Raw genomic sequence first — 25,660 nt, 5'->3', positions numbered from 1 at the left:
CTTGTACCCGGTGGAGATTTATTTATACACAGAACCTGAGACTTAGCAGGAAAGTGATTTGTCCACCGGTCCCAGCAAAACATCAGGAGTTAAAAGGACCTCACGTTTCTCCTGTTCTTTCTGTGCCAGGCACTGAATGTACTGAACGGTTTTTCATCCATTATTTGATTTTTCTTCTTTTTTTTTTTTTTTTTTGCCTCCAGGGTTATTGCTAGTGTTTGGTACTGGCACAGTGAATCCACTGCTCCTGGAGGCCATATTTTCCATTTAATTTGACAGGACAGAGAGAAATTGAGAGAGGAGGGGAAGATAGAAAGGAGAGAGAAAGACACCTACAGACCTACTTCAGCCAGTGCCTCAAACTGGGATCCTTAAGCGAGTCCTTGCGCTTAGCCTAGTGTGCTACCGCCCAGGCCCTGTTATTTGATTTTCTTAGCAACTCTGAAGTAGGTCTGGCATCAACTCTGTATCACAGAATGGGGGCCGGGAGAGCGGTGAAGAGGTTAAGTAGCTGCCTGAATTCGTGCTGCCCAGGATTTCCTGGGACGGAGCACCAACCCTCTGCTACATCAGGGCTGGGTTAGATAGAGCCCTGAGGCCCGAATCCTGGTACTGATAGCGGTATGCCCAGCTCTTTCCGGCCTTGTTAGAAAAGAGCCACTCTGGGGAGTCAAGCAGTAGTGCAGCAGTTAAGCACACATGGTGTGAAGCGCAAGGTCCAGCGTAAGGATCCAGGTTCGAGACCCAGGCTCCCCACCTGCAGGGGAGTCATTTCACAAGCAGTGAAGCGGGTCTGCAGGTGTCTGTCTTTCTCTCCCCCTCTCTGTCTTTCCCTCCTCTCTTCAGTTCTCCCTGTCCTATCCAACTACGTCAACATCAATAACAACAATAATAACTATAACAACAATTAAAAAAAAAAAAAAGGGCCACTCTGTGTTGTGTGACCACTGACAAGGTGGTATGTACCCTGCAGGTTCCTGCTTCAGTCTCTGGAAGATCTGGACACCAGTTTACGGAAGCTGAACTCCCGTCTTTTTGTGGTTCGGGGCCAGCCCGCAGATGTGTTCCCCAGGCTCTTCAAGGTAGGCATGCGGAGTCCCGGGGCAGCCGGCCGGCTCCTGCTCCCCGCAGACCAGAACCAGGTGCTGCTCTGGGTGAGGCCATGGAAACAGGTGGACTGTGCCAGCCTCTGCAGCAGAGGCGGAGCTGGGAGCAAACCCAGCCAGGCTGCCTGCTGGTGGGGTGGAAACTGTGTGAAGGATAGCATTCTGCAAACCCCAGAGCTGTGCTGGAAGGTTCCCAGCTCAGTCTAGACACAGGATGTGGCAAGTTATTCCACCCTGATGCCTCTGGCTTCCTTAGATGTTTTCTTGGCTGCTGTCAGCTGGATTCCTTCGAGCTCTTTCAATGCCAGGAGTTTGAGGGTGAGGTTTCCTGGCCTGCTTTGCTCTACTTATTTGGAGCAAGCCTGCTGTTCTGAGGGAGTTTCCCTGCTTCCTACTGGGGCAAATGAGTTTTTAAAAAATCTTCACTAGAGTGTCAATAGACCTACCTCTGTTTGCTTTATCAGAAAGCTCACCGCCCCCCCCCCCATCTGTTTTAAGGCCCAAATAAAAGCAAAGTAAAAGCAAAGTGGACACAGTAGGGCTATATTGCATTCCAGTGACCCCTCCATTCCAGCACATCAGAAGCCAGCCTAGCTAGTGCTAACCCAAAGATACAGCCAGAATATGCATTCATTCATTCATTCATTCATTCATTCATTCATTGTATATTTGTTGAGCTTCTGCAGTGTCCTGGGCACTGTCTTTGGTCCCAGAGTGATGGTGAAGGAGGCAGAAGGCTTTTGCTCTAATGAAGGAAGCAGACAAGTAGTAGGCAGCTGTGTCTCTGTGCTGGGGGAAGGAGAATCATACTGAAGTAGAAGATAAAAAAATGCTCCTTGGGGAAGTTGCCATGGGATAGTTATGCGTGCTGACCAGTGTTACCTGTAAGAACAGCTGACCATGGAACTTGGGCTGTCGCAAGAACTCCATAGCTGGTTTGTGCTAGAATTCCAGGCCAAGGAGAGTTGAGTCAGGACCACACCAGACTGGACACAGCAGCCAGATATTTGCCATGGGTTGGAAGGTGGCTTTCTTATGCTAAGAGCATATCCACCATACGTTCATCTGTTCAGTTTTTTACAGGGTGAAACTGTTCCCAGCACTGCACACAATGCACAATGATCCAGATATTTCTACCAGAAATGACTAAGGACTTGAAAAACTTTCCCTTACTATCCTTTTTTTTATTCATAGAGAAAAGCAGAACTAAGTGGTGGCACGCTCTGTTGAGTGCACAAGCTACCATATGCAAAGACCTGGGTTCTATGCCCAGCCCCCACCTTCACAAGAGGTGAAGCAGTATAGCAGGTGCTTCTCTTTCTCCTTCTCTGTCTCCCTCTCAGTTTCTTGCTGTCCTATCGATAAAATAAAATGAAACAGAGGCAAGAGAGAGCCAGAGCATCACTCTGGCACATGCTATGCCAGGGATTGAACTCAAAACCTTATGATTGAAAGTCCAATACTTTCTCCACTGAGTCACCTCCCAGTCACACCTCTTCCTTTTTTAACACACGGTCCCCTCTTGTCTGAATTCTCTGACCTCTAGACTAAGAATTACTTCTCTTTTCTTGACTCTTGAGAGCTGGAGCCTATTAACTCTGTTTGCCGCTGGCCTCCAAAGTGTTACCGTGGAAACCATTAGGCCATTTCACATAGCACAGTTCTGGCAAGAAAACTAGGGCAGAAGTTTGCCTGCCGGAAGAGCTCTGGGAATCTAGCAGGCTGAGGGGGCCAGTAGGGGTGGGGCAGTGATCCTGTCTCCTGCTGTCTCCTCCTATGAGTCAGGGCCTTTTCCTGGGCTGGGGGCTCCCTTGGTAGTGCTGTGTCTATAGCTTCCTGCTGTGTCTCCTACCTCTAGGGCACAGCAGGCACAGGACTCTCCGACCCAACTCTCTTCTAGCTTCAGGCGCCATGTCAGCCTCAGCTCGCTGGCCTGCCCTCCCCAAACCCCGAAAACCTGGGGTTGACTGCTGTCCCCTTTGCTCTGCCCCTCATTTGTCCTTCTGTCCATCTCAGGAAGGAGCCAGACACCCAGCTTCCCCTTCCCCTAGTGCAGTGCTGAGCATTCTGGGTTCTCTCCCACAGGAATGGGGGGTGACCCGCCTGACCTTTGAGTATGACTCTGAGCCCTTTGGGAAGGAGCGGGACACCGCCATCATGAAGATGGCTAAGGAGGCCGGCGTGGAGGTGGTGACAGAGAACTCGCATACTCTGTACGACCTGGACAGGTGAGAGAAGGGCTTCCAGGGGGGTCAGGCCTCCCCTGGCAAGAGGTGGAAATTTAGGGCCCTGATATGCAGAACTTAAGGTTTAACAGTAGAGGTACCTGGCATTTTTGAGGCTGGTGGCATTTTCTAGAAGCTAGAAGAGAATGAGCCAAAGCTGGGGCTTGTAGAGCCAGACAGGAAGCTGACCCAGTTTGAGGCCAAAAAGACTTTTTAGGTCTAGGCATCAAAGCAGTGAGCCCCGCCCCCCACAGACACACAAATACACACACACACAGCCTTCAATGATATGCTCCTGATATGCTCTGCCCTGCCTCTGCCCTCAGAGCCCCTGTTACTGTATCCAGGATGAGTCCCCTGGGCTCGCAGGCCATCTGGATTTCAAGGCCGTGCATCTGATGTCACCACAGAAGTTCTAGAAACCCCTGGAGGAAGCCAATAACGACAGAAAAGCCTCCCTCCCCCAGGACAGGTCTCCTGGCTTTCAGGCTCTAAGAAAGCCCACTCCTTCCCTGCCCTGCCAGGAAAGCTGGCACCCTCCTGCTGTTGCTGTTGGGGCTGCTGCCAAGCTGTCAGCCAGCGCTGCTCCCCACCCTTTCCCTGACCCAGTGGTGGCTGCCGGAGGCGGGGTCACACAGCCCCACACGTGAGGGGGGGGGGGTTCACGCTAGGAGAGGCCAGGGAGTGGAGCTCCTCCTGCTGCCACGTGCCAGGGGCGCCAGGAGGTGCTGCAGGGGCCTGGCCAGTCTCCTCTCCCCCAGTGCTCCTGAGACAACCGACAACTGAGCAGGGAGCTCAGAGCTTTGCCAGCTGCCAGGGCTTGAGTAAACTGCAGCTTAGTCAACAAGAGTGCGAGAATCTGGCGTCACACCTTCTCAACTCATCCGCACAGAAGCAGCCTTAATCTTCTGTCCTACCTCAGTGACACTGCTTCCTAGTCTGAAAAAAAAAAAAAAAAAAAAAAAAAAAAACCTTTCTTTTTGAAAAGAGCATCTTTTAAATATTAGTTGCTGCTGGTTAACCCCAGCCTTGGTCCCTGAGTTAGGGAGAATAGACTGTTCTCCTCTTTGCTTTAGTTAACAGAGACCCTGACAGGACTGATTCCCAAGAAAGGAACATGTTTACAGCTCTTCTCAAAGAACTTTCTCAGTGGTCCTGGAGGTGGCTCAGTGGGTGAGGTCCTGAGTTTGAATCACAGCATCAGTGTCAGAGTGATGCTCTGGTTCTCTCTTCTCTCTTTCATAAATAATAAAAGAAATCTTTAAAAGAAAAACTCTCCCTGGAGGCTGGGTGGCTCACCTAGTTAAGTGTACATATTACCATGCGCAAGGACCCAGGTTCAAGCTACTGAACGCCACCTGCAGGGCGGAAGCTTCACAAGTGATGAAGCAGTGCTGCCAGTGTCTTTCTGTCTCTCTATCCCCCCTTCCCTCTCAGTTGTTCCCTGTTTTATCAAATAAAAATGAAGAAATAGGGAGTCGGGCGGTAGTGCAGCAAATTAAGCGCAGGTGGCACAAAGCACAAGGACAGGCATAAGGATCCTGGTTTGAGCCCCCAGCTCCCCACCTGCAGGGAGGGGTCGCTTCACAAGTGGTGAAGCAGGTCTGCAGGTGTCTGTCTTTCTCTCCCCCTCTCTGTCTTCCCCTCCTCTCTCCATGTCTCTCTGTCCTGTCCATCAACAATGACATCAATAACAACAATAATAACTACAACAATAAAACAACAAGGGCAACAAAAGCAAATAAATAAATATAAAATAAAAATTTTTTAAATGAAGAAATAGTTGTTTTTTTATTTATTTAAAGAAGGAAATGAGAATTCCCTCAAATTTTGTCCTTATACCAAAACAGAGAGGAGGCCCCTGGGGATTCCTGTGGCCTGGGTCAAGTCTTACAAGGGCTAGTGGGGGCTTTTCTGTGATACAGTCAGTCCTTGTCTTCAGGCGACTCCTTGTCAGCACCAGAGAATCTAGAACTGAGCCCCCACTTTGGCCTTGCCTTGCTCCTTTACCTGAGGCACCTCCTCCAGCTCTCTGGGTTCCATTCTTCTTCTCAGTAAAATAGATGGAGCCTCCCCTGCTCACCCCCTCCCCCTTAGGGGTACAAACCTGCCAAGAGCAGATGTGAAGAACCACCTTCCAAACCTCAAAAGTCTGGGCTCTTTCCTGGGAGGGCACCACCACCACCCTCCAGCCCCCAAGATGGTGCCGAGTGTTTGATACTGACTGTGCTCTGGGATTCTCAGGATCATCGAGTTGAATGGGCAGAAGCCGCCCCTGACCTACAAGCGCTTCCAGGCCATCATCAGCCGCATGGAGCTGCCGAGGAAGCCCGTGGGCTCAGTGACCAGTCAGCAGATGGAGAGCTGCAGGGCTGAGATCCAGGAGAACCACGACGAGACCTACGGCGTGCCCTCTCTCGAGGAGCTGGGTGTGTGCCCCCTGCCCCAAACCACTTGCACCGATGTCTTCCTTTTCTGCAAAATAACTCACTGGCCTCCTCCTTCTTCATCAGGAACACACGTTACTACAGGCAGTTGAGAAAACACAAAGAGAAATGAATGTGAAAATAATGTCATTTATTCTCCCTCTGTCCAGAGAGAACGCTTCCATTTTGGAGTTTGTCCTTCCGGCTTCTTGTCTCTTGTCGTCATCCATGGAACTGTTTCCAGCCCATGCTTCTGGGGTTTTTTGTTTGTTTGTTTGTTTCGTTTTTTAAATACTTTCTCCTCAATATATAGGCATAGCCTAGGGCTGGCACCAGTGAGCTTCTCAGTATTAGGATAACCAGGACTGCTTCTGTTGAAAGGGCTGCATCTCGAATCTCAGGTTACAGGGAGGGTAGATAGCATAATGGCCATGCAAAGAGACTCTCCTGTCTGAGGCTGCAGAGCCTGAGGTTTAATTCCCTGTGCTGCCATCATCCAGAGCTGACTACCTCTTTGCCTTCACCCTACCCCATTTTGTTTTATCTGGAAACCACTGTCATTGCCAGAAAACCTAAAAAGGTGAGACGTCCAGGATTGGATCCTCCTGCCTGGAATGATGAGTGGTTAGAAAGGGAGAGGCAGGGACTCGGGCAGTAGCGCAGCAGGTTAAGCTCAGGTGGTACAAAGCACAAGGACCAGCATAAGGATCCCAGTTCGATCCCCCAGCTCCCCACCTGCAGGGGAGTCGATTCACGAGTGGTGAAGCAGGTCTGCAGGTGTCTGTCTCTCTCTCCCCCTCTCTGTCTTCCCCTCCTCTCTCCATTTCTCTCTGTCCTAGCCAACAATAATGACAACAATAATAGCTACAACAATAAAAAAAAAAAACAGGGCAACAAAAGGAAATAAATAAGTGGAGAGGCAAGAGAAAAGAGAGAAAAAGTAACAGTGGAAAGAGAACCAGGATGATGGGGGCAGTTTGGTTCCCACAAAGCTCCACGAACAGATGGTGGTGCATCACCCATTTGCTGAGCTTGTAACCAATCCCTCCTCCTCTTCCTACTCTTGCAGGGTTCCCCACAGAAGGACTCGGCCCTGCTGTTTGGCAAGGAGGAGAGACAGAGGCTCTGGCACGCCTGGATAAGCACTTGGAACGGAAGGTATGCTCCCTGTTTCTGAAACCAGAAACTTCCAATGCTGACACTCATGCCATGGGAGATACAGGGTCAGGTTCATGTCCTTTGTCTCTTACCTCAAATTAGCTGACAGATGAAAAAGACCTTTGTCTTTGGAAAAGACCATAGCAATAAGAACAGCTGCCATTTAGTGAGTACTGATCACCAGGCTGAGTACCTCTAGACTAAGCAGCTGTTGGCATAGTCTTTCCAGAAGGCCTGCCAGGTAGGTTCTAGGCTTTCCATTTTGTAGATTAGGAAACAGGCTTAGAGAAGCTGAGCAACTCTCCCCAGAGTCATATGATTGGCAGCAGAATGAGATCTTGCTCCTTTCGATTCTGAACTCACGCCATGTTGTTGCTCTTTCATCTGTGGGCAGGTTCCCTCTACTAAGAGGACAGCCAGTCAGTAAAGTCCAGGATACCAAATGCTTTGTGCTGTTGTGTCTCCTCGCCTTTTCCTGGGCCTCCTCCAGGACATTGGTTTCCACTTGCTTAGAAATAGAGAACAACCAGGCTATAGCACCATTGGGAGAGTATCAGGCTTTCATGCCTGAGGCCCTAGAGGTTCCCAAGTTCAATCCCTGGTACCACCATAGACCAGATCTGAGTTGTACTCTGGCCCTACTAAGAGAAAGAGAGAGAGACCATGTTCAAGCCCCCAGTCCCCACCTGTGGGGGTGGGGGGAGGTGGTTAAGAGTGATGTCTCTCTCACTCTTTATCTCCTCTTTTCTCTCTATTTCTCTCTGTCTCTATCCAGTAAATAAATAAAATATTGTTAATACTTATTTATTTCCTCTTGTTGCCCTTGTTTTATTGTTGTAGTTGTTATTGTTGTTGTTATTGATGTCATCATTGTTGGATAGGACAGAGAAATGGAGAGAGGAGGGGAAGACAGAGGGAGAGAGAAAGATAGACACCTGCAGACCTGCTTCACTGTGAAGTGACTCCCCTGCAGGTGGGGAGCCAGGGGATCGAACTGGGACCCTTCCACCGGTCTTTGCGCTTTGTGCCACCTGTGCTTAACCTGCTGCGCTACTGCCCGACTCCCAATAAATAAAATATTTTTAAGGTGGGGAAGTGGGGAGAAAATTCTCAGCAGGGTATCCAAGCTCTTTGGCTGCCTGTCCTTTGAGTTTAGGTAAATGCCTAACCCCTGGATGCCTCAGAGTTTTTCCTCTGTGACATTCATGCTCTTTCTGCCGCAGGCCTGGGTTGCCAACTATGAGAGACCTCGGATGAACGCTAACTCCCTGCTGGCCAGCCCCACAGGCCTCAGCCCCTACCTCCGCTTCGGCTGCCTCTCCTGCCGCCTCTTCTACTACCGCCTGTGGGACCTGTATAAAAAGGTGAGGTACAGGACAGGTGCACCCCTCACCTCTACTTCATCCTGGTTGGCCAGGGCCTACTGGGCTTCAAGGTGTCAGGGAGCGTAGTCCAGTGTGCTGAGTGATTTTGTGGTTTGGGGAAAGTCAGTTGCCTAAAGGTCTGATAGATTATTTCCCTCATGGCCTCAGATGTAGGCTGCTGTATGCATAACCAACTTAACTAAAGTCTATACAACGTGTATGTGCACTGCTAGAAAAACTCCCTCTGAGTGGGGCCAGGTGGTGATACCTAGTTGAGTGCACATGTTATAGTGTACAAGGACCTGGGTTCGAGCTCCTGGTCCCCTCCTGCAAGGCGGAAACTTCACAAGTGGTGAAACAGAGCTGCAGGTGTCTCTCTGTCTCTCTCCCTCTCTATCTCCCCTTTCCCTCTCAATTTCTGGCTGTCTCTATCCAGTAAATAAAGATAATAAAAAAAATTTTAAAAGAAAAGAAAAACTCCCTCTGAGATTCCAAAAAATGACCCCTGAGAGCAAAACTCAATGGCCCAGTATTGGGGAGTCTAGGTTTCCATCCACAGGATACCAGGCCACCTCATATAAGGGACTGTCCCTCCAAATCTAGGGAATTTGGAGCCACTGAGACATGGTGACTCCAGGCTTCTCTGGGAGAAACCCGAGTGACACAGTGAGTGCCTGGCCAGCATTTGTACCCGTGTCCTTCCCTCTACCCCCAGGTGAAGCGGAACAGCACACCCCCACTCTCCCTGTTTGGGCAACTCCTTTGGCGAGAGTTCTTCTACACGGCAGCTACCAACAACCCCAGGTTTGACCGCATGGAGGGGAACCCCATCTGTATCCAGATCCCCTGGGATCGCAACCCTGAGGCCTTGGCCAAGTGGGCTGAGGGCAAGACTGGCTTCCCCTGGATCGACGCCATCATGACCCAACTCCGGCAGGAGGGCTGGATCCACCACCTGGCCCGGCACGCTGTGGCCTGCTTCCTCACCCGCGGGGACCTCTGGGTCAGCTGGGAGAGTGGAGTCAGGGTGAGTGCCCTCTCAGGGCAGTCCCCTTGTGGATGGGAGCCTGAGGGGAGACCCCGGTCCAGGAGCTCCCCTCCAGGTCCTCCTTGGCTTGCCCAGCAGAGGGTTGTTGTGGTGACTCCTCCATGGGGTGCCGTGGTGACTTGGGAGAGATGGGCGCCAGGTCCCTGAGGAGACTGACAGGCCTCCCCTCCCTCACCCAGGTCTTTGATGAGCTGCTCCTGGACGCTGACTTCAGCGTGAATGCAGGCAGCTGGATGTGGCTGTCCTGCAGTGCTTTCTTCCAGCAGTTCTTCCACTGCTACTGCCCCGTGGGCTTCGGCCGCCGCACGGACCCCAGTGGAGACTACATCCGGTGAGGCTGCAGGCCAGGCTCTCTGGCTCCTGCCCACCCTGGGCCGCCACCTAAGGTGGGATACCCTGGGCTCTTCGAAGGAGGGGCCCCACATGATGATGGGCTTCCGGGGTGTGTGTTCCAGGCGATACCTACCCAAATTGAAGGGGTTCCCCTCAAGATATATCTATGAGCCCTGGAATGCCCCCGAGTCGGTGCAGAAGGCAGCTAAGTGCATCATTGGGGTGGACTACCCGAGGCCCATCGTCAACCACGCCGAGACCAGCCGGCTCAACATCGAGCGCATGAAGCAGATTTACCAGCAGCTCTCCCGCTACCGGGGCCTGTGTAAGGAGCCAGTCCCGGCTGGGTGGGCCACAGGGCAGGGAAGGGCTCAGACACAGATGGGCAATTCTAGATGTCTGCCAACTTCCAGGCTGTCAAGCTGCCTTCCCAGTGCACAGGGCCCAAGCCTCTGGGGAGCTGTGGCCAGTGGGTGGAGACAGAACCTCAGAGTCAGCTGCCAGTCATTCATCACCTCTCTCCACCCCTGCCTTGCTTCCACTTGCCCTGAGGACCTCTGCAGTCCTGTCAGAATGGGTTTTAACTCCTCCTCTGTCTCTGCCCCAGGTCTGCTGGCCTCTGTGCCTTCCTGTGTTGAGGACCTTAGCAACCCCATGGCAGAGCCAAGCTCGAGCCAGGCTGGAAGCGCCAGCAGTGCAGGTGAGCAGCCACTGGCCTCAGGGCCCAGGCCCACCAGGGCACAGCAGTCCCTGAGGATTGAGCACCAATACCAGACTAAGTCCCTGCCCCAATGGAGCTGTCAGTCTGTCTAAGGGAGATGGAGAAGGAACCATACAGGATCATTTCAGATGACAAGTGGCTTTGGGTGGGAGGTGGAGAGTGGGAGAGATAGCATAATGCTTATGCAGAAGACTGTTTTGTTTTCTAATTTTTTGTTATTGGATAGAGACAGAGAGAAATTAAAGAGAGTAGGGGGAGATAGAGAGGAAGAGAGACAGAGAGACATCTGCAGACCTGCTTCACTACCTATGAAGCAACTCCCCTACAGGTGGGGAGCTGGGGCTTGAACCAGGATCCTAACCGGTCCTTGCACTTTGCACCACATGCGCTTAACCTGCTGTGCTACCACCCAACTCCCATGCAGAAGACTGTTATGTCTGAGGCTCTAAGTTCCCAGGTTCAATCCCCAGAATCACCACAAGCCAGAGCTAGGCAATACTCTGTTCTCTCTGTCTCTCTGTATTTCTCACTCATTAAAAAATAAAGGGGTCAGGCAGTGGCGCACCCAGTTAAGCACACATAGTACTATGTGCAAGGACCCTTGTAAGATCATGGGTTCGAGCCTCCACTTCCATTTGGGGGGGGGGGCACTTCACAAGTGATAAAGCAGGTCTGCAGGTGCCTGCCTTTCTCTCTCCCTATCTAAAATAAAAATGGGGGGCAGTAGTGTGGCGGGGTAAGCACACGTGGTGTGAAGCACAAGGACCAGCATAGGATCCTGGTTCCAGCCCCTGGCTCCCCACCTGCAGGGGGGGTCGCTGCACAAGTGGTGAAGCAGGTCTGCAGGTGTCTATCTTTCTCTCCCCCTCTCTGTCTTCCCCTCTCTCGATTTCTCTCTGTCCTATCCAGCAACAACAACAGCAATAGCAACAATAACAATAACAACAAGGACACAACAAAGGCAACAAAACTGGGGAAAATGGCCTCCAGGAGCAGTAGGTTCGTAGTGTAGGGACGGAGCCCCAGCGATAACCCTGGAGGCGAAGAAAAAAAAAGTAGGGGTGTGTGGAAACGGGTTTTCTGGTCTATCCAGTCAGTCTCACTCCACTGGCCAGGGTCCACCCACTCCTGCTTGAAGAGGCTGAGCAAGCATCACAGGGAGTGCCTCACCTCCAGGCCAAGGACAGCAGGCAGGCCAAGCTAGCCTTGGACCTGGGGTCTGTGTGTCTTGGGGACCAAAAGATGAGCCCGAGCCAACAGACCTGGACATTTCCAGGTGGGGTCCATGCTGAAAGGAGGGCTGGGAGGAATGAGCAGCAGCAAGCTGTGAGGCTGCATTGATGAGCAGTCTCACAGACCCCAGCCCAGAGCCTCCACTTGCAGTCTGACACTGTGCTCTGCTTCCCTGCAGGTCCAAGGTCACTCACCAGTGGCCCAGCCTCCCCCAAGCGCAAGCTGGAAGCAGCCGAGGAGCCCCCTGGTGAAGAGCTAAGCAAACGGGCCAGGGTGGCTGAGCTGTCCATCCCAGAGCCACCAAGCAAGGATGTCTGAAGAGTGAGTGACAGAAGCTCAGATTCTGCTTCCAGGGGGAGGGTAGGATGTGGTGGGGACAGCAAGGGCCGGCGAGATCGCTCACCTGGGTCGTCCCACGCACCTGTTTTGTCACATGAGGCCTAAGGTCGACTCTAACCCCCCTCGCTGGAGGCAGCCTCTGTGCTGTGGTCTCTCTCTCTCTGTCTCTGTCCCTCCATTGCACCATTTATGAGAGTAGCATCAAAATGCAAACTAACATAAAACCTAGTGGGGAATCACATGGCTTTTTTTTTTTTTTTTTTTTAAGAATTTCAGCTTTAAAATTCTACCATCCTGACTTTACAACTTCTAAAATTTATGGGAATTTTAAAAGTAGATTCCTTGGGTGAGCAAGAGTTTGTGCTGCTTTGCCATGTGCATGACCCAGGCCTAAGCCTGACCTCACAGCACTGAAGGAAGCTCCATGCTTTGTATGGTCTTTCCTTGTCTCTCTGCCTCTTTCTACAAAAATCTTAAAATCCTTTTTGGCCACCAGAGCTTTGCTGGGGCTTCATGCCTGTGCAATTCTGAGGTACTCTCCCCACCCCACCCCAGTTAGAGGGTAAGGAAGAGAGATGGAAAGAGAAGGAGAGACACTACACCACCACTCCGTCAGCTGGTGAAGCTTCCCCTTTGCATAGTGGGGCGGGGCGCTGGCACACCTGGCTGAGCGCATCTCTTTCCCTGTGCATGGCGTTCCTGCATGGTGACCAGGGGCTCAACCCAGGTCCTCACACATGCTAAAGAGTGAGCTTCCCAGCCCCTAAAGTAAAATTCTTCTCTCTTCCTTCTCTCTCTCTCTCTCTTTTTTCCATTTTCTTTCTTTACTTATTTGCCACCAGGGTTATCACAGGGCTGGGAGCCAGTACTATGTATCCACTGCTCCTAGCCTTTTTCTTTTAATTGGATAGGACAGAGAGAAGTTGAGAGGGAAGAGGAAGATAGAGAGGAAGAGAGAATGAGAGACACATGCAGACCTGCTCGCGAAGCTTCCCCGCTGCAGCTGGGAAACGGGCTCCAACCAGGCTGCTTGTGCATGGTCCTGTGTATGCTCAACAGGTGGCACTGCTCAGCCTCCAAACTCTTCTTTCTTTCTTTCTTTCTTTCTTTCTTTCTTTCTTTCTTTCTTTCTTTCTTTTTTTTGGGGGAGAGCCTCAGTGGGGCAACTCATTTATTGAGAGAGAAAGCAAGTACATATACCCATTACCCAGGGAGAAGGTCAAGGTAACCATTAACCCAAACACAGAGCAACACAACGCATAGCCGCATTTTGACCTGCAAACTATTTGATCACAAGTGAAGAATCACCACACAAGGTTTGATCACAAGCTTCACAATGCATAGTTCCCCGGGGATAAATTACAGGCACCTCAGGGTGAGGAGAGGAGGGGGGAGGTAGTTGAGCAAGAACTTACGTGGTGGCTTTCAAGTTAGGCCAAACACAATGTACAGTAATTCATAGCCTTTGTTTTGAGGGGAGAGGAGGGGCATGTGCAGAAAGGTAGCCCCCATTCCAGAGAAGCCATCCATCATTAGTTCAGGAGGTCAGGGGAACCTTCCTATGTCTCAACCCAAAGGGAGAGTTGGGGGTCAACCTGCTTGGACCTCATGGAAACAATGGCCTAGACTTTCTGGGACAGTGGGACCCATCCTCCAACACCTATTAGTCTGAGCTTATAGCTCATGGTCACTCTGAGGAACATTGTAGGCTGCACTCATTTCAGGACCAGTTGTTTTCAAGTGGCAGGGTAGGATACCCCCAGCCTCCCTTTAGAGACTGGGGTTATCCCTACCATCATTGCTTTATGGTAGAGCCAAGGCCCTCAGAGGGCCCACAAGATGCTGTTCCTTATGGAAGCGACCAGTGGTAGTGGAGAGAGGGACACTTTAGAGGTCAAGGGCCATCATATGTGTATGGGGATCCAAGGATTCCCTAACTAGGACGCCAGATGATCAGATGGTGTGATATTGACCAAATAGGCCATTATTAAGTGGGCCGGTCTCCTGCCCTTATCCAACTTTTGTAGTCCTTTCTTCATCTGATTATCTTGGATTTTCTCAGTTGCTTAGGTGTTGAGTATCATTTGTCGAGCCCAACCAGAGTTAGATTTTGGGGAGTCTGTCTTCTTGGGGCTTTTCTGCTAGGCGGTGCTATTAATTTGGTCTAAATCCAATCAATTACAGAACTTATGATGCCTTATTTAGGCACTTGCACCATTATTAAGCACTTTGACTTTGAGTTATATGAGTGTGCCTTGTTTATGGCTACGTGCACACCTGTGTCCAGTACCCTAAACCCTAGCCTAGTCTCGTATCTGTTACTTAGGTTTATGGCTACGTGCACACCTGTGTCCAGTACACTAGACCCTAGCCTAGTCTTGTATCTGTTACTTAGGTTTATGGCTACGTGCACACCTGTGTCCAGTACACTAAACCCTAGCCTAGTCTCGTATCTGTTACTTAGGTTTATGGCTACGTGCACACCTGTGTCCAGTACACTAGACCCTAGCCTAGTCTCGTATCTGTTACTTAGGTTTATGGCTACGTGCACACCTATGTCCAGTACACTAAACCCTAGCCTAGTCTCGTATCTGTTACTTAGTTAAATGATGTGTCATCTAACTTGGATGTAGGTAGTCCCGTGTGTTAGGAAATCTTTTTATTTATTTTTTTAATATTTATTTACTTATTCCCTTTTGTTGCCCTTATTTTATTGTTGTAGTTGTTGTTGTTGTTGGATAGGACAGAGAGAAATGGAGAGAAGAGGGGAAGACAGAGAAGGAGAGAAGGATAGACACCTGCAGATCTGCTTCACTGCTTGTGGATCGACTCCCCTGCAGGTGGGAAACCAGAGGCTCAAACCGGGATCCTTACGCCAGTCCTTGTGCTTTGCGCCACCTGCGCTTAACCTGCTGCGCTACCGCCCAACTCCCCAAACTCTTATTTCTTTGCCAGCTCAGGAGGTTAATCCGGGAGGGGATCTCTTTCTACCTATCCAAGTGAGTCAAGTTCAGCAAGAAAAAAGCCGAGACGGGATGTGAAGCTGTGGGCAAGACACCTTTGCCCCCCCGGCTAGTTTCTGCAGGTGGCCTGCAGGGGGCAGCACTTACCTTCATAAGGCCTACTGGGTACTGTGAGTCACTCTGCCAGCCATGACTAGGGCCCTGCAGCCACCACCCTTCTTTGCGCCTTAGAGTCCTGTCCTTTCTTACTTTACTTTGCTGTGGGTTCAGCTCTGTGCTTCCCTGCTGTCTTCTTAACTTCCTTGGAAGGTCCCTCAATGCAGCTTTTGTTTGTTTTTCTTTTTAAATATCACCTTCCTTAAGGTAAGAACTTTCTCTCTCTGTCTCTCTCCTTTCGCTCTCTTTCTCTTTCTCTATCTCCTTCTCTTTCTTTCATTCTTTCTTTCTCATTCTTTCTTTCTCTCACCAGGGTTATTACCGTGGCTAAGTGCCTGCATGATGAATCCACCACTCAACAGTGGCGTTTTGTTGTGTTGTGTTGTGTTGTGTTGTGTTGTGTTATCCTTTCCTGGTAGAGACAGAGAAAGAGGGGGAGATAGAAAGTGAGAAAAGTAGTGACACTTGCAGCACTGCTCCGCAGCTCGTGATGCTTCCCTACCCCCAGCAGGTGGGGACTGGGGGGCTTAAACCCCGCTCCTTACCCCTGTGTGCTCTGTTGGATGTGCCACCACCCGGAAACTGCCTTTCTGTCTGTCTTGGGAAATTCTAAAGTATGTCTGTCCTCTTTGAGTCATTCAGTGCCATGTCTGGGTCCTTCAGTTAGAAAGCGGTTTCGTCAGGGGAGCTGCTGGACTGTTTGCTTCAGCTCCTCCATGCCAGGGCCTGGTGGGCCCTTCTGGCGTGAGCATCCGGAGTGTTCACTGCTGTGCACTTTGCCCTGCAGGCTAGGTGCCCTGATCTGGAGGGCATGACGGACAGTTTTGTGCTGTCTTGTTCCAAGAGCACCAGCTACTTTAGATGCTGTTGCTTAGTTATCTCTTCTATCTGGGATTGCAAGCAAAGTTCATTCTGGCTCACAATTCAGGACCAGGGCAGATGAGAAGACCAGAGCGTAGAAAGGTTGTGTCGAGGCTGAGGACACAGCACAATGGCTTTGCAAAGGACTGTCACCCCTGAGGCTCTGAGGTCCCAGGCTCAATCCCCAGCTCCACCATAAGTCAGAGCTGAGCAGTGTTCTGGGCTCTTGTCTCTCTCTCTCTCTCTCTCTCTCATTAAAATAATAAATAAAATACTTAAAAAAAAAAGAAAGAAAGTTTGTGTCTGTGTCCGGGCTGCTGGAATAAGCTAATGGCATCTAATTCCGCATGAAACAGTTGGCAGGGGTGTAAAGAGAGAGAGAATAAATCATGGGGAATGAGATGGGGGGCAGCCAAGGTGCACATGGTAGAATACACATGTTGCGATGCACATGACCCTGGTTGCAAATGCCCAGTCCCCTCCTGTAGGGGAAAAGCTTCATGAACAGTGAAGCAGTGCTGCAGATCTCCCATCTCTCCCTCCCTCTGCCCCTCCTTCCTCTAGATCCCCCTTCCCTCTCAGTTTCTCTCTGTCTCTATCCAAAAAAGAAAAATTGGATGTCCGTCCACAGTGATGACTTGGCAGTTTCCTTAAAAAGAAAGACGGGGCGGGGCGGGGGGGGTGGGGAACAGTAGCACAGTGGGTTAAGCGCAGTTGGCGCAAAGTGCAAGGACCGGCGTAAGGAATCCGGTTTGGGACCCCAACTCCCCACCTGCAGGGGAGTCACTTCACAGGCGGTGAAGCAGGTCTGTAGATGTCTATCTTTCTCTCCCCCTCTCTGGCTTCATCAAGCCCCGGTGATGACCCTAGTGGCAATATGGAAGGAAAGGAGGGAGGGAGGGAGGGAGGGAGGGAGACTGCGTGGTGGAGCACCTGGGTAAGCACCAGCATTACTATGTGCAAGGATCTGAATTTGAGCCCCAGCTCCCCACCTGCAGGGGTTAAACTTCATGAGTGGTGAAGCAAGTACTGCAAGAGTCTCTCTGTCTCTCTATCTCCCCCTCCCTTCTCAGTTTCTCTCTATTCTATCAAATAAAGACAAAGGGGGAGGGGAATTGCTGCCAGGAGCAGGGGAGAGGGAGGGCAGGCAAGGGAAGGAAGGGAGAGAGGAAGGGAAGAGGGAGGGAGGGAGGGAGGAAGGAAGGAAGGGAGGGCTCCATTGCAGTTCACTCTGTACTGGGGTAATATCTGGGCCTAAAGCTGTTCGGCATCCTCATCTATTAAACAGTGATCACTGCATCTTATCACCTGCCATTCCCACCGAGCCTATGCGTCAGGGAACGAAAACGAGAAACCATTTGTGAAAAGCCTCTGAAGAAGTGCATACACAGTGCCACCGAGCTAAAATCACAGTGCTGTCTGGCACGGGCCTCTCAGTGTCGCTGGCTGTGGGGTCATTACTTCATCGGAGTCAGCACACTGGGCAGAATGGAGCACAGAGTTGTGGCTTGTGGCCTGAACTGGCTTGCTGCCCTCACCCCTTTCCCTTCCCCCCACTCCTCTCACCGCTGTCAGTTTTCGTGTCCTGACTCAAGGCAGTACACATAAGCTTTATGAGATGCCTCAGCTCTAAGTAGGAAGACACCTCCCTTTATCTCTGACTACTGTACTTTTGTGACTGTTTCTCCCACTGGCACTTCACAAGGCAGGGGCTGGCCTACAGTTTCAACACCTCTTGTGGGAGAGACACTGCCTGACACCTGTAAGGTTCACCCCCAACCCAGACCCCTCTTACTGTCCAGCATTCACCAAACACCAGCAAGCTGACCCCTGGCATGCTGCTCATTCCAGCTGCCCCCCACACCCCTCAGAGCTGCTGACTGCTCAGGATTCCATCCGCCTGGGGTTGTGTGCATTCTTCTCATTGGCCCAGTGCTTTCAATCTCAGGGCCGGGGGCAGCTCAGCATCCATCTGTCCCTTTGCTGGTCAACAGAGCAGCCCCGTTGAATACAGAGGGCTCAAGGCCAGGAATCATTCCTCCCTTCCCCATGGACAGTTGGCAAAACGCCTCCCAGCCAGAGCCTGCACTGTAACATTCAGTAAAGGACCCGCATGACACACCGGTGTCTGCACCCCAGCCTGCCCCTCTTGGCTCTGGGGATGTCACGCAAGTGTTACCTCTCTGGTTCACAGTTCCTAACCCGAAGTTGAGAATCTAGGACAGGGTGTCCCCTCAGAACTTTATTTGCCTGGCACTTCTTGATAGCTGCTAACTGATTTGCATCCTCTCCCTCTTTCAGCCTGAGTTGTGCTGGGCCTGTGCCCAGCTGGAGGAATGAGACTGAGTCGAGAGGGGACCAGGCTGTGGTGTACCTGGTTGAGCTCATAGGCCACCATGCTTAAGGATCCAGGCTCGAGCCCCTACTCCCCACCTGCACGTTTCACAAAAGGTGAAGCAGGTCTGCAGATGTCTTCTTCTCTCTCCCTCTCTATCTCCTCTTCCCCTCTCAATTTCTCTCTGTCTTATCAAATAGAAGGTGGGGGAATGGCCACCAAGAGCAATGGATAGTGCTGGCACCAAGCTCCAGTGATAAAACCCTGGTGACAAAAAAAAAAAAAAAAAAAAAAAAGTTTAGAGACTGAGCCGAGAGCTCGGCTCTGCCCATCACCCAGGCCTGGTTTCATGTCCGCATGGCCCTGCGGCTGACGCTGTGCCGCAGCCAGGCTCTGGATGACCATTGTGGGAAGAGAAGGCAACATCTGAGACCTGGTTACAGGCTCCAGAGTTCCCACCAGCCCTTCAGCGTCGGGTGTCCTGCCTCGATGCCAGCCCCATGTGCACACTACCTACACGCCTCTTGGGAGGTCGGGGGAAGGTGCACTTAGAGATTTGGGGCCCCAGGGGACCAAGCAGTTAACACCCAGTTAAGCGCACATAGTGCTAAGTGCAGGGACCCTTGTTTGAGCCCCCACTTCCCACCTGTGGGGGGGGGGTTGCTTCACAAGTGGTGAAGCAGGTCTGCAGGTGTCTTTCTCTCCCCATCTATGTCCCCTTCCCTCTCAATTTCTCTCTTTTCTGTAAAATAAAATTAAAAAAAGAAGGAAATTAAAAAGGGGGCGGATGGCCACCAGAGGTGGTGGATTCATACAACCCTGGTGGAAAAATAATGGGGACTCCCCGTTGGCAGTCAATAAATGGGAGGGGATGTGAGACAGAGGTGCCTAGGAGGCAGCCCTCATTGACATCATCTGTGTGCGCCTCAGCCACGCACTACTTTCTCCAGCTGTTTCTATGTCTCTGGTATTAATAACGGGGTGGATGAGTTGGACAACCGAGAGATTGATTTTTCAGCACAGGTTTTCTGAGTCGATTTTTCCCTTGGTGCCTCTCCCCCACTAGCCACTTTTCCCTTCCCCTTTGTGCTGTTGTCATCGTTTGCCTGCCTAGACTTAAGGCCGAGCTAGAGAGCACGACTGTCACCTTTCTACTGACCCAGCAGCCTGGGTAACTAGTTTAACCTCGACTCTGCAGACAAGGACAGACTAGTACTTCCACACCTATCCAAACCTAGGCTTTCTGTGTTTAAGTTTTTGAACTCATCACAAAGGGACTTGGGCCACTGAGACTTAGCTGAGGTCAGAACACTGCCACCTCCCTCAGTGGCCTGCCCACAGCTAAGTCGTGCCCGACACAACACAGACCCCGATTGTTGTCAGGACAGCCACCTGACTAGCCCTCCTTCACCCCGTCTTCTAAGCTCGGTCACTGGCCCTTGAACTCTTTTCTAGGTTACCATATTCTTTTTTATATATGTATTTATTTATTTTCCCTTTTGTTGCCCTTGTTTTTTCTTGTTGTTGTAGTTATTGTTGTTATTGATGTTGTTGATGTTGTTGTTAGATAGGACAGAGAGAAATGGAGATAGGGGAAGACAGAGAGGGGGGAGAGAAAGATAGACACCTGCAGACCTGCTTGACCTCCTGTGAAGTGACTCCCCTGCAGATGAGGAGCCGAGGGCTCGAACCGGGATCCTTACTCCAGTCCTGGTGCTTTGTGCCACGTGCACTTAACCCGCTGCACTGACTCCCTAGGTTACCATATTCTAAAGATTCAGATGAAGGACGGCTTTACCCTAAAAAACCAAGTATACAGGGGGTTGAGTAGTAGCACAGTGGCTTAAGTGCACATGCGCAAAGCGCAAAGACCAGCGTAAGGATCCCGGGCTTTTTTTCCCTGCCCCCCAGGATCCCAGTTTGAGCCCCCAGTTCCCCACCTGTAGGGGGGTCGCTTCACAGGCAGTGAAGCAGGTCTGCAGGTGTCTGTCTTTCTCTCCCCTCTCTGTCTTCCCTTCCTCTCTCCATTTCTCTGTCCTGTCCAACAACAGCAGCAGCAATGACAATAATAATAACAACAACAACAAAGGGCAACAAAATGGGAAAAATGGCCTCCAGGAGCAGTGGATTCGTGGTGCAGGCACTGAGCCCCAGCAATAACCCCTAATCATATCATCTAAATGTCTCTTTCACCCTCTGTCTCTCTTTGTCATCACTGGGGCTTTGCAGCTCCAGGCTGTATTTTTTTTGTTTATTTTTTTCCAGAGAGAAAGAGAGAGAGAGACCATAGAAGCAGAGCTTCCTTCAGTGTGGTGAGTGCAGGATTCACACCTGGGTTGTATTCATGACAAAGCAAATGCACAAGGCAAGTGAGCCATCTTGCCAGCCCTAAACTTCTCTCTTCAAGCACCTTGTCTCTCAGGCCAGGGAGGTAGCTCAGAAGTTTTATGTTGTGTGTGCATGAAGCCCCAGGTACAACCCTAGCACACCATATCAAGAAAGACGAAAACAGGGACCAGGCGATGATACACCTGGTTAAGCGCACCTGTTACACTGCGCAAGGACCCAGGTTCAAGCACCTGGTCCCCACCTGCAGAGGGAAAGCTTCATAAGTGGTGAAGCAGGGCTGCAGGTGTCTCTCTGTCGTTTTATCTACCCCTCCCCTCTCAATTTCTCTCTGTCTCTATCCAATAATAAGTATGGGGCCAGGTGGTGGCACACCTGGTTAAGCACTGACATTACAGTGTGCTAGGACCCGGATTCAAGCCCCTGGTCCCCACCTGCAAGGGGAAAGCTTTATGAGTGCTGAAGCAGTGTTGCAGGTGTCTCTCTGTCTCTCTTCCTCTCTATCACCCCTTTCCCTCTCAATTTCTGGCTGTCTCTATCTAATAAAGATAATAAGAAATTAAAAAATAAAAGTGGGAGTCGGGCTGTAGCGCAGCGGGTTAAGCGCAGGTGGCGCTAAGCACAAGGACCCGCATAAGGATTCCGGTTCAAGCCCTGCCTCCCCATCTGCAGGAGTGTCGCTTCACAAGCGGTGAAACAGGTCTGCAGGTGTCTATCTTTCTCTCCCTCTCTCTGTCTTCCCCCACCCCTCTCCATTTCTCTCTGTCCTATCCAACAACAATGACAACAATAATAACTACAACAATAAAACAACAAGGGCAACAAAAGAGAATAAATAAATAAAAATAAATATTAAAAAATATATTAAAAAAAATAAATACATAAAAATAAAATAAAATAAAAGTAAATAAATAAGTACATGAAAATATTTTTTTAAAAAGACACACAAAAATTGAATGTCAGAAATAGTGGAGCCGTGCTCTGGTCTCTTCCTCTCTGATGTACACACAGACTAGAAGCCCTGTCTCCCACTACTGTCAACACCTGAGACGCCCAGGGTTAAGACTTTAGCATGTGTAAGCGCACGTGGCGCAAAGCACAAGGACTGGCAGAAGGATCCCAGTTCAAGCCCCCCAGTTCCCTACCTGCAGGGGAGTCACTTCACAGGTGGTGAAGCAGGTCTACAGGTGTCTTTCTCTCCCCCCTCTGTCTTCCCCTCCTCTCTCCATTTCTCTCTGTCCTATACAACAACAACGGCATCAGTAGCAACAGCAATAATAACTACAACAACAATAAAAACAAGGGCAACAAAAAGGAAATAAACATTTTAAAAATTCTTTAAAAACAAAAGACTTCAGCATGTGAATCTGGAGAAGACACAGTTCTACTAACGTACAAGTGTGTGACCTACCATAGACTCAGCAGACCTTATTATTCCAGTCTGCCTCACCAACAGTTAAAGTGGCCCGTGGTTCATGGAGGGGCCTGGCTCACCCAATAGAGCACATGTTACCATGTGCTCAAGAACCTGGCCCCCACCTGCAGGGGGGAAGCTTCACCAGCAGTGGAGAAGTACTGCAGGTGTTTCTCTTTCTCTCTGTATCTCTCCCTTCCTATCTCTTTCTGTCTCCCTCTATATATTTCTCTGCATCTCACCTTCTAGCACAAAGAAAGAAAGGTCGCTGGGAATAGTGGAGTCATATAGGCAGCAGTGATAACCCTGGGGGCAAGAAAAAAAAAGTTCACAGAACCGTGTGTGGAACCATGGGGGGAGGGGCGGAGGCAGAGCTCTCAGGCACACTGACCCCGCTAGACAGGCCCCCTGGCAGCGTGACAGAGTGTGACAGGCTTCCCCCGTCCTCTGTTCACACCAGTGAGGCCATGTCTTCCCGCTGCCCTAGATTCCAGATGTCATACATCTCAAAAATGACTCATCCTTGAGCCTCCCCTCCCCGGATCTTCCACACTTCTCCACATGTGGAATCTGCTCGCCTGATATTCTGGACCCACTCCCTGCCTTCATCTTCAAAACAACCAACCCCGGCCAGCTTCTCTTCTAGCCATTTTTTCTGGTTCTTCATCTTGACAGCAGATTCAAACACTGCAAATTTCATATCCCCTCTCTCTTCTGCTGCCCTTCACCTGGGAGCAGAGGGCACCCTGCCTCAACACCTCAGAGGGCCAGTATTCAGGCTCCAGTGGCATCCCAGCAACAGCCCTGTCCCCTGGTGCTGTCGCTTGTGTGGCTCCTCAGACTCTTCTCAGTCCCCAACCCAAGCTTTCCCAGGGGAGCTGGTCACCAGGCAACTGAGCAGCCTCCTGAATGCTCCTTTCTCTGTATTTTCCTCTTTCAGCTGCAACTGCAAAGCTCTGCGAGCAAAGCCTGGTGCCCAAACAGCCACCTCGACGACCGCGGAGAGCTCCCTGCAGAGAAGCGGACACCGGCAGAGACAGAACCGAAGCGAGCCTGTGTGTGTGTGTGGAGGGAGCAGTGGCGTGCCTGTGTGCGTGTGCGTGTGTGTGCATGCGTCTGTTTACACTCTCGTGCTTCTGAGTGTGCTTGGGCTGTAGGGGAACCTGTAGCAGTTCCACCTATGCCTCCAGAAGCCATGCTAGAGGTCAAGGCCAGAACTTGCAGCCCAGCCATTCATGCCTAATGCCTTGGTCAGCGAATAGTAGGCCTCCGGGCGGGCACTGGACTTGCTCCTGTTCTAGAGGCATCCAGAGCCCTGCTGGGTTCCCTGAAGGCTGGGCAGGCCCGAGTGGATGGGTACTGTCCGGTGTAGTCACCTGGCCTGACTTCTTGCTTTAACATTCCCCACCACTGGGTCTTCCAGACCTTTCCTCAGGCATCTCAGACTGGCTGAGCACAAGGCTGTAGACAGTTCTGAAAGTTGCCACCATCATGTGGCCCAACCCCCGGGCAGCTGACTAGCGTGCCCTCTGCCGAGGCAGCACATCCATCACTGGGGGCAGGGGGCGGGGGGCGGGGGTTGAAAACCTCCGCTTAGGAGTAGAGTTCCAGCTCATACTGCTCCTCTCCTGGAAATGGAGAGCCAGTCTGAGCTGCCTAGATGCAGCCGTTCTCAGTGGTATAAACCCTTGGCCTTCAGGTCATACTCCAGAGCACTGCCATGCTGACATCCAGCCAGAGAGGCCACTCTGTGGTCTGTGTTCTGGAACCTTCTGGGCCCTGCCTGAGACTGGCCAGCATGCAGGCTGCCATGACAGCTCTCCCATGGCCAGGCCCTATGCCCCCGGGCAGGTGGACTAGGGTGGAGACTGCCAGGAATACTTGGGCCAGGTCCCAGTCCCAGTGGAGCTCCCACCACTAAGCACACTGTTCGTTCTGGAAGCAGGTGGGTGGTTTGCCCAGAGAAGCCAAGGAATGCAAATACAAAAGGCCTTGAATTCCAGAGTGGCTCAGCCTCCCCTGATCCTGCCCACCATCCAGTGATGAAAAGATGGCTGTGTGGTCAGCTGGGGCTAGTCTTCCTTCCACCCTGTGGCCTGCACCAGAGCCACAAAGCATGTGTGCCTGCATGCATGTGTGTGTCTGTGTGTGTGTGTGTGTATGTGTGTGCGCGCACATGCGTGTACGCGTGTAACTGCGAGGCTCATTGCTCTTTGGAGTTTGTCCTTACAAGTGACATGGAGCTGGCCTCTGAGCCTCCTCCTCTCTACCTCCCCTGTGACCTTTCCCAGCCATCTAGCTGTTAACCCCCTCAGCCCTGGCACTAACCCTCACTGTCTTCGGTCCTCAGACCAGCACCCTGGGGTCAGGTCCCTTCTCCTGAGCTGTCCGTCACACGGCAGGGGCAGGCTTCTTCCTGAGGTGTCCTCGGCTTTGCTCTGCCAGACAGCTGCTTCTGGAGCCTGACTGTCAAATCTTGTCACCCTCTTTGGAAATGGCCCATAACCACCTGGGAGGCTGGCACGGGTGACTATGAGTGTTTATAGCTTTGGACTGGGACTTCCTTGTTCCCTTCACCCAGCCTGAAGGAAAGGGATTCAGAGGCTGTTGCCAGAGTGGGGAGTTAAGCGAACCTGTAGGGTCTGGTCTGAGAACCCGAGAGGGCCACAGGGCTAGAGTCAGTATTTCCTCATCTGGGTAAATCCCTTTTCCTGCTGATGCCATGATGGCTCTCTTCCCTAAGGTGAAGACCCCACTCTCCCAGCATGTCCTCCCTGGAGAATGGAGAGGAGGGGTGGGGTGAGGAGAGGGATCACCCACTGGCTTCATGCCTCCCCTCTACCGGCACAGATGTCCGCCACAGCATTGTCCCAAATCCTGACCCACACACAGGCCAGCATGGCGTAGAGAGAGTTGCAGGCAAAATGCACTTTACAGAGATTTTTCTATTGCTGGGAAGGTGTGTCTCTCCCACTGTTTGTGAATATTCACTTGTTTCATAAATGTCAGGTCCTGTCTGAGCAAAGCTGTGCTGTCCTCATTTTGTGGGCGATCCGGGGACTGGGAGTTACTGAGTCTGAATCTGAGTGAAGTCTCAGGCCAGACCAGCTGGATTCTGCAGGAGCCAGAAATCTGGAGGGGGAAGGTGGGCATGGGGGAGGATCCTAGGTGAACACACAGAGGGGGCTCCTGGCAGCTCCAGGGCTGGGTCAGAGTTGGGATCGAGGGGCCCGGATAGCACAGAGCTCTCCTGGCCTGGGGTGCGGTTCTGAGTGCCCTCCTGCAATGATCCAGTCTGCCTGACTTCACCCCCTGAAGATCAACCAGCTGCGGGGTCCTCTCTAGGCTCTCAAGCTCCATCCTTTCCCACTTAGGCTACCCAAGAACAGGACAAGCTACCCTGCAGAGCAGGTAAGGGAGAAAGGAAGAAGAGTGACCCTGAGACGTATCTCTTTCTTGGCTCTGCTTTGAAATCCCAGCTGACCTCCTTCCCAGTGAGACCCGGTCTCCCCACCCCTCTGTCCCTCCCTGCATCTCTGTGATGTGGCTTTAGATTCTGGAAGAGTCTCTCCTCCCCCCAGCCCCACCCCCATAGTCTCCTGACCTCCTGAGAATGCTTGCTCCCTAGTTGA

The 25,660-nt window shown here is 51.4% G+C and overlaps 1 protein-coding gene across 1 annotated transcript in view; it reads left to right on the top strand.

Moving 5' to 3' along the window:
• The window catches only part of CRY2 (cryptochrome circadian regulator 2), a 36,595-nt gene extending 11,542 nt beyond the window's left edge, over positions 1 to 25,053 (top strand). Inside the window, exons 2-12 of the mRNA XM_007519095.3 lie at positions 974 to 1,082; positions 3,192 to 3,334; positions 5,576 to 5,760; positions 6,827 to 6,915; positions 8,139 to 8,279; positions 8,995 to 9,306; positions 9,507 to 9,658; positions 9,783 to 9,985; positions 10,268 to 10,360; positions 11,793 to 11,935; positions 22,969 to 25,053. Coding sequence (XP_007519157.1) covers positions 974 to 1,082; positions 3,192 to 3,334; positions 5,576 to 5,760; positions 6,827 to 6,915; positions 8,139 to 8,279; positions 8,995 to 9,306; positions 9,507 to 9,658; positions 9,783 to 9,985; positions 10,268 to 10,360; positions 11,793 to 11,932 — 1,567 coding nt within the window. The 3' untranslated portion in view covers positions 11,933 to 11,935; positions 22,969 to 25,053. The remainder of the gene's footprint in view (positions 1 to 973; positions 1,083 to 3,191; positions 3,335 to 5,575; positions 5,761 to 6,826; positions 6,916 to 8,138; positions 8,280 to 8,994; positions 9,307 to 9,506; positions 9,659 to 9,782; positions 9,986 to 10,267; positions 10,361 to 11,792; positions 11,936 to 22,968) is intronic.
• Positions 25,054 to 25,660: the final 607 nt, after the last annotated feature.

Source organism: Erinaceus europaeus, chromosome 17 (genome assembly GCF_950295315.1).
Source record: "Erinaceus europaeus chromosome 17, mEriEur2.1, whole genome shotgun sequence".
NCBI lineage: Eukaryota > Metazoa > Chordata > Mammalia > Eulipotyphla > Erinaceidae > Erinaceus > Erinaceus europaeus.
Note: the sequence above shows the minus strand (reverse complement) of the source record. Positions and strands in the feature narration are given on the sequence as shown.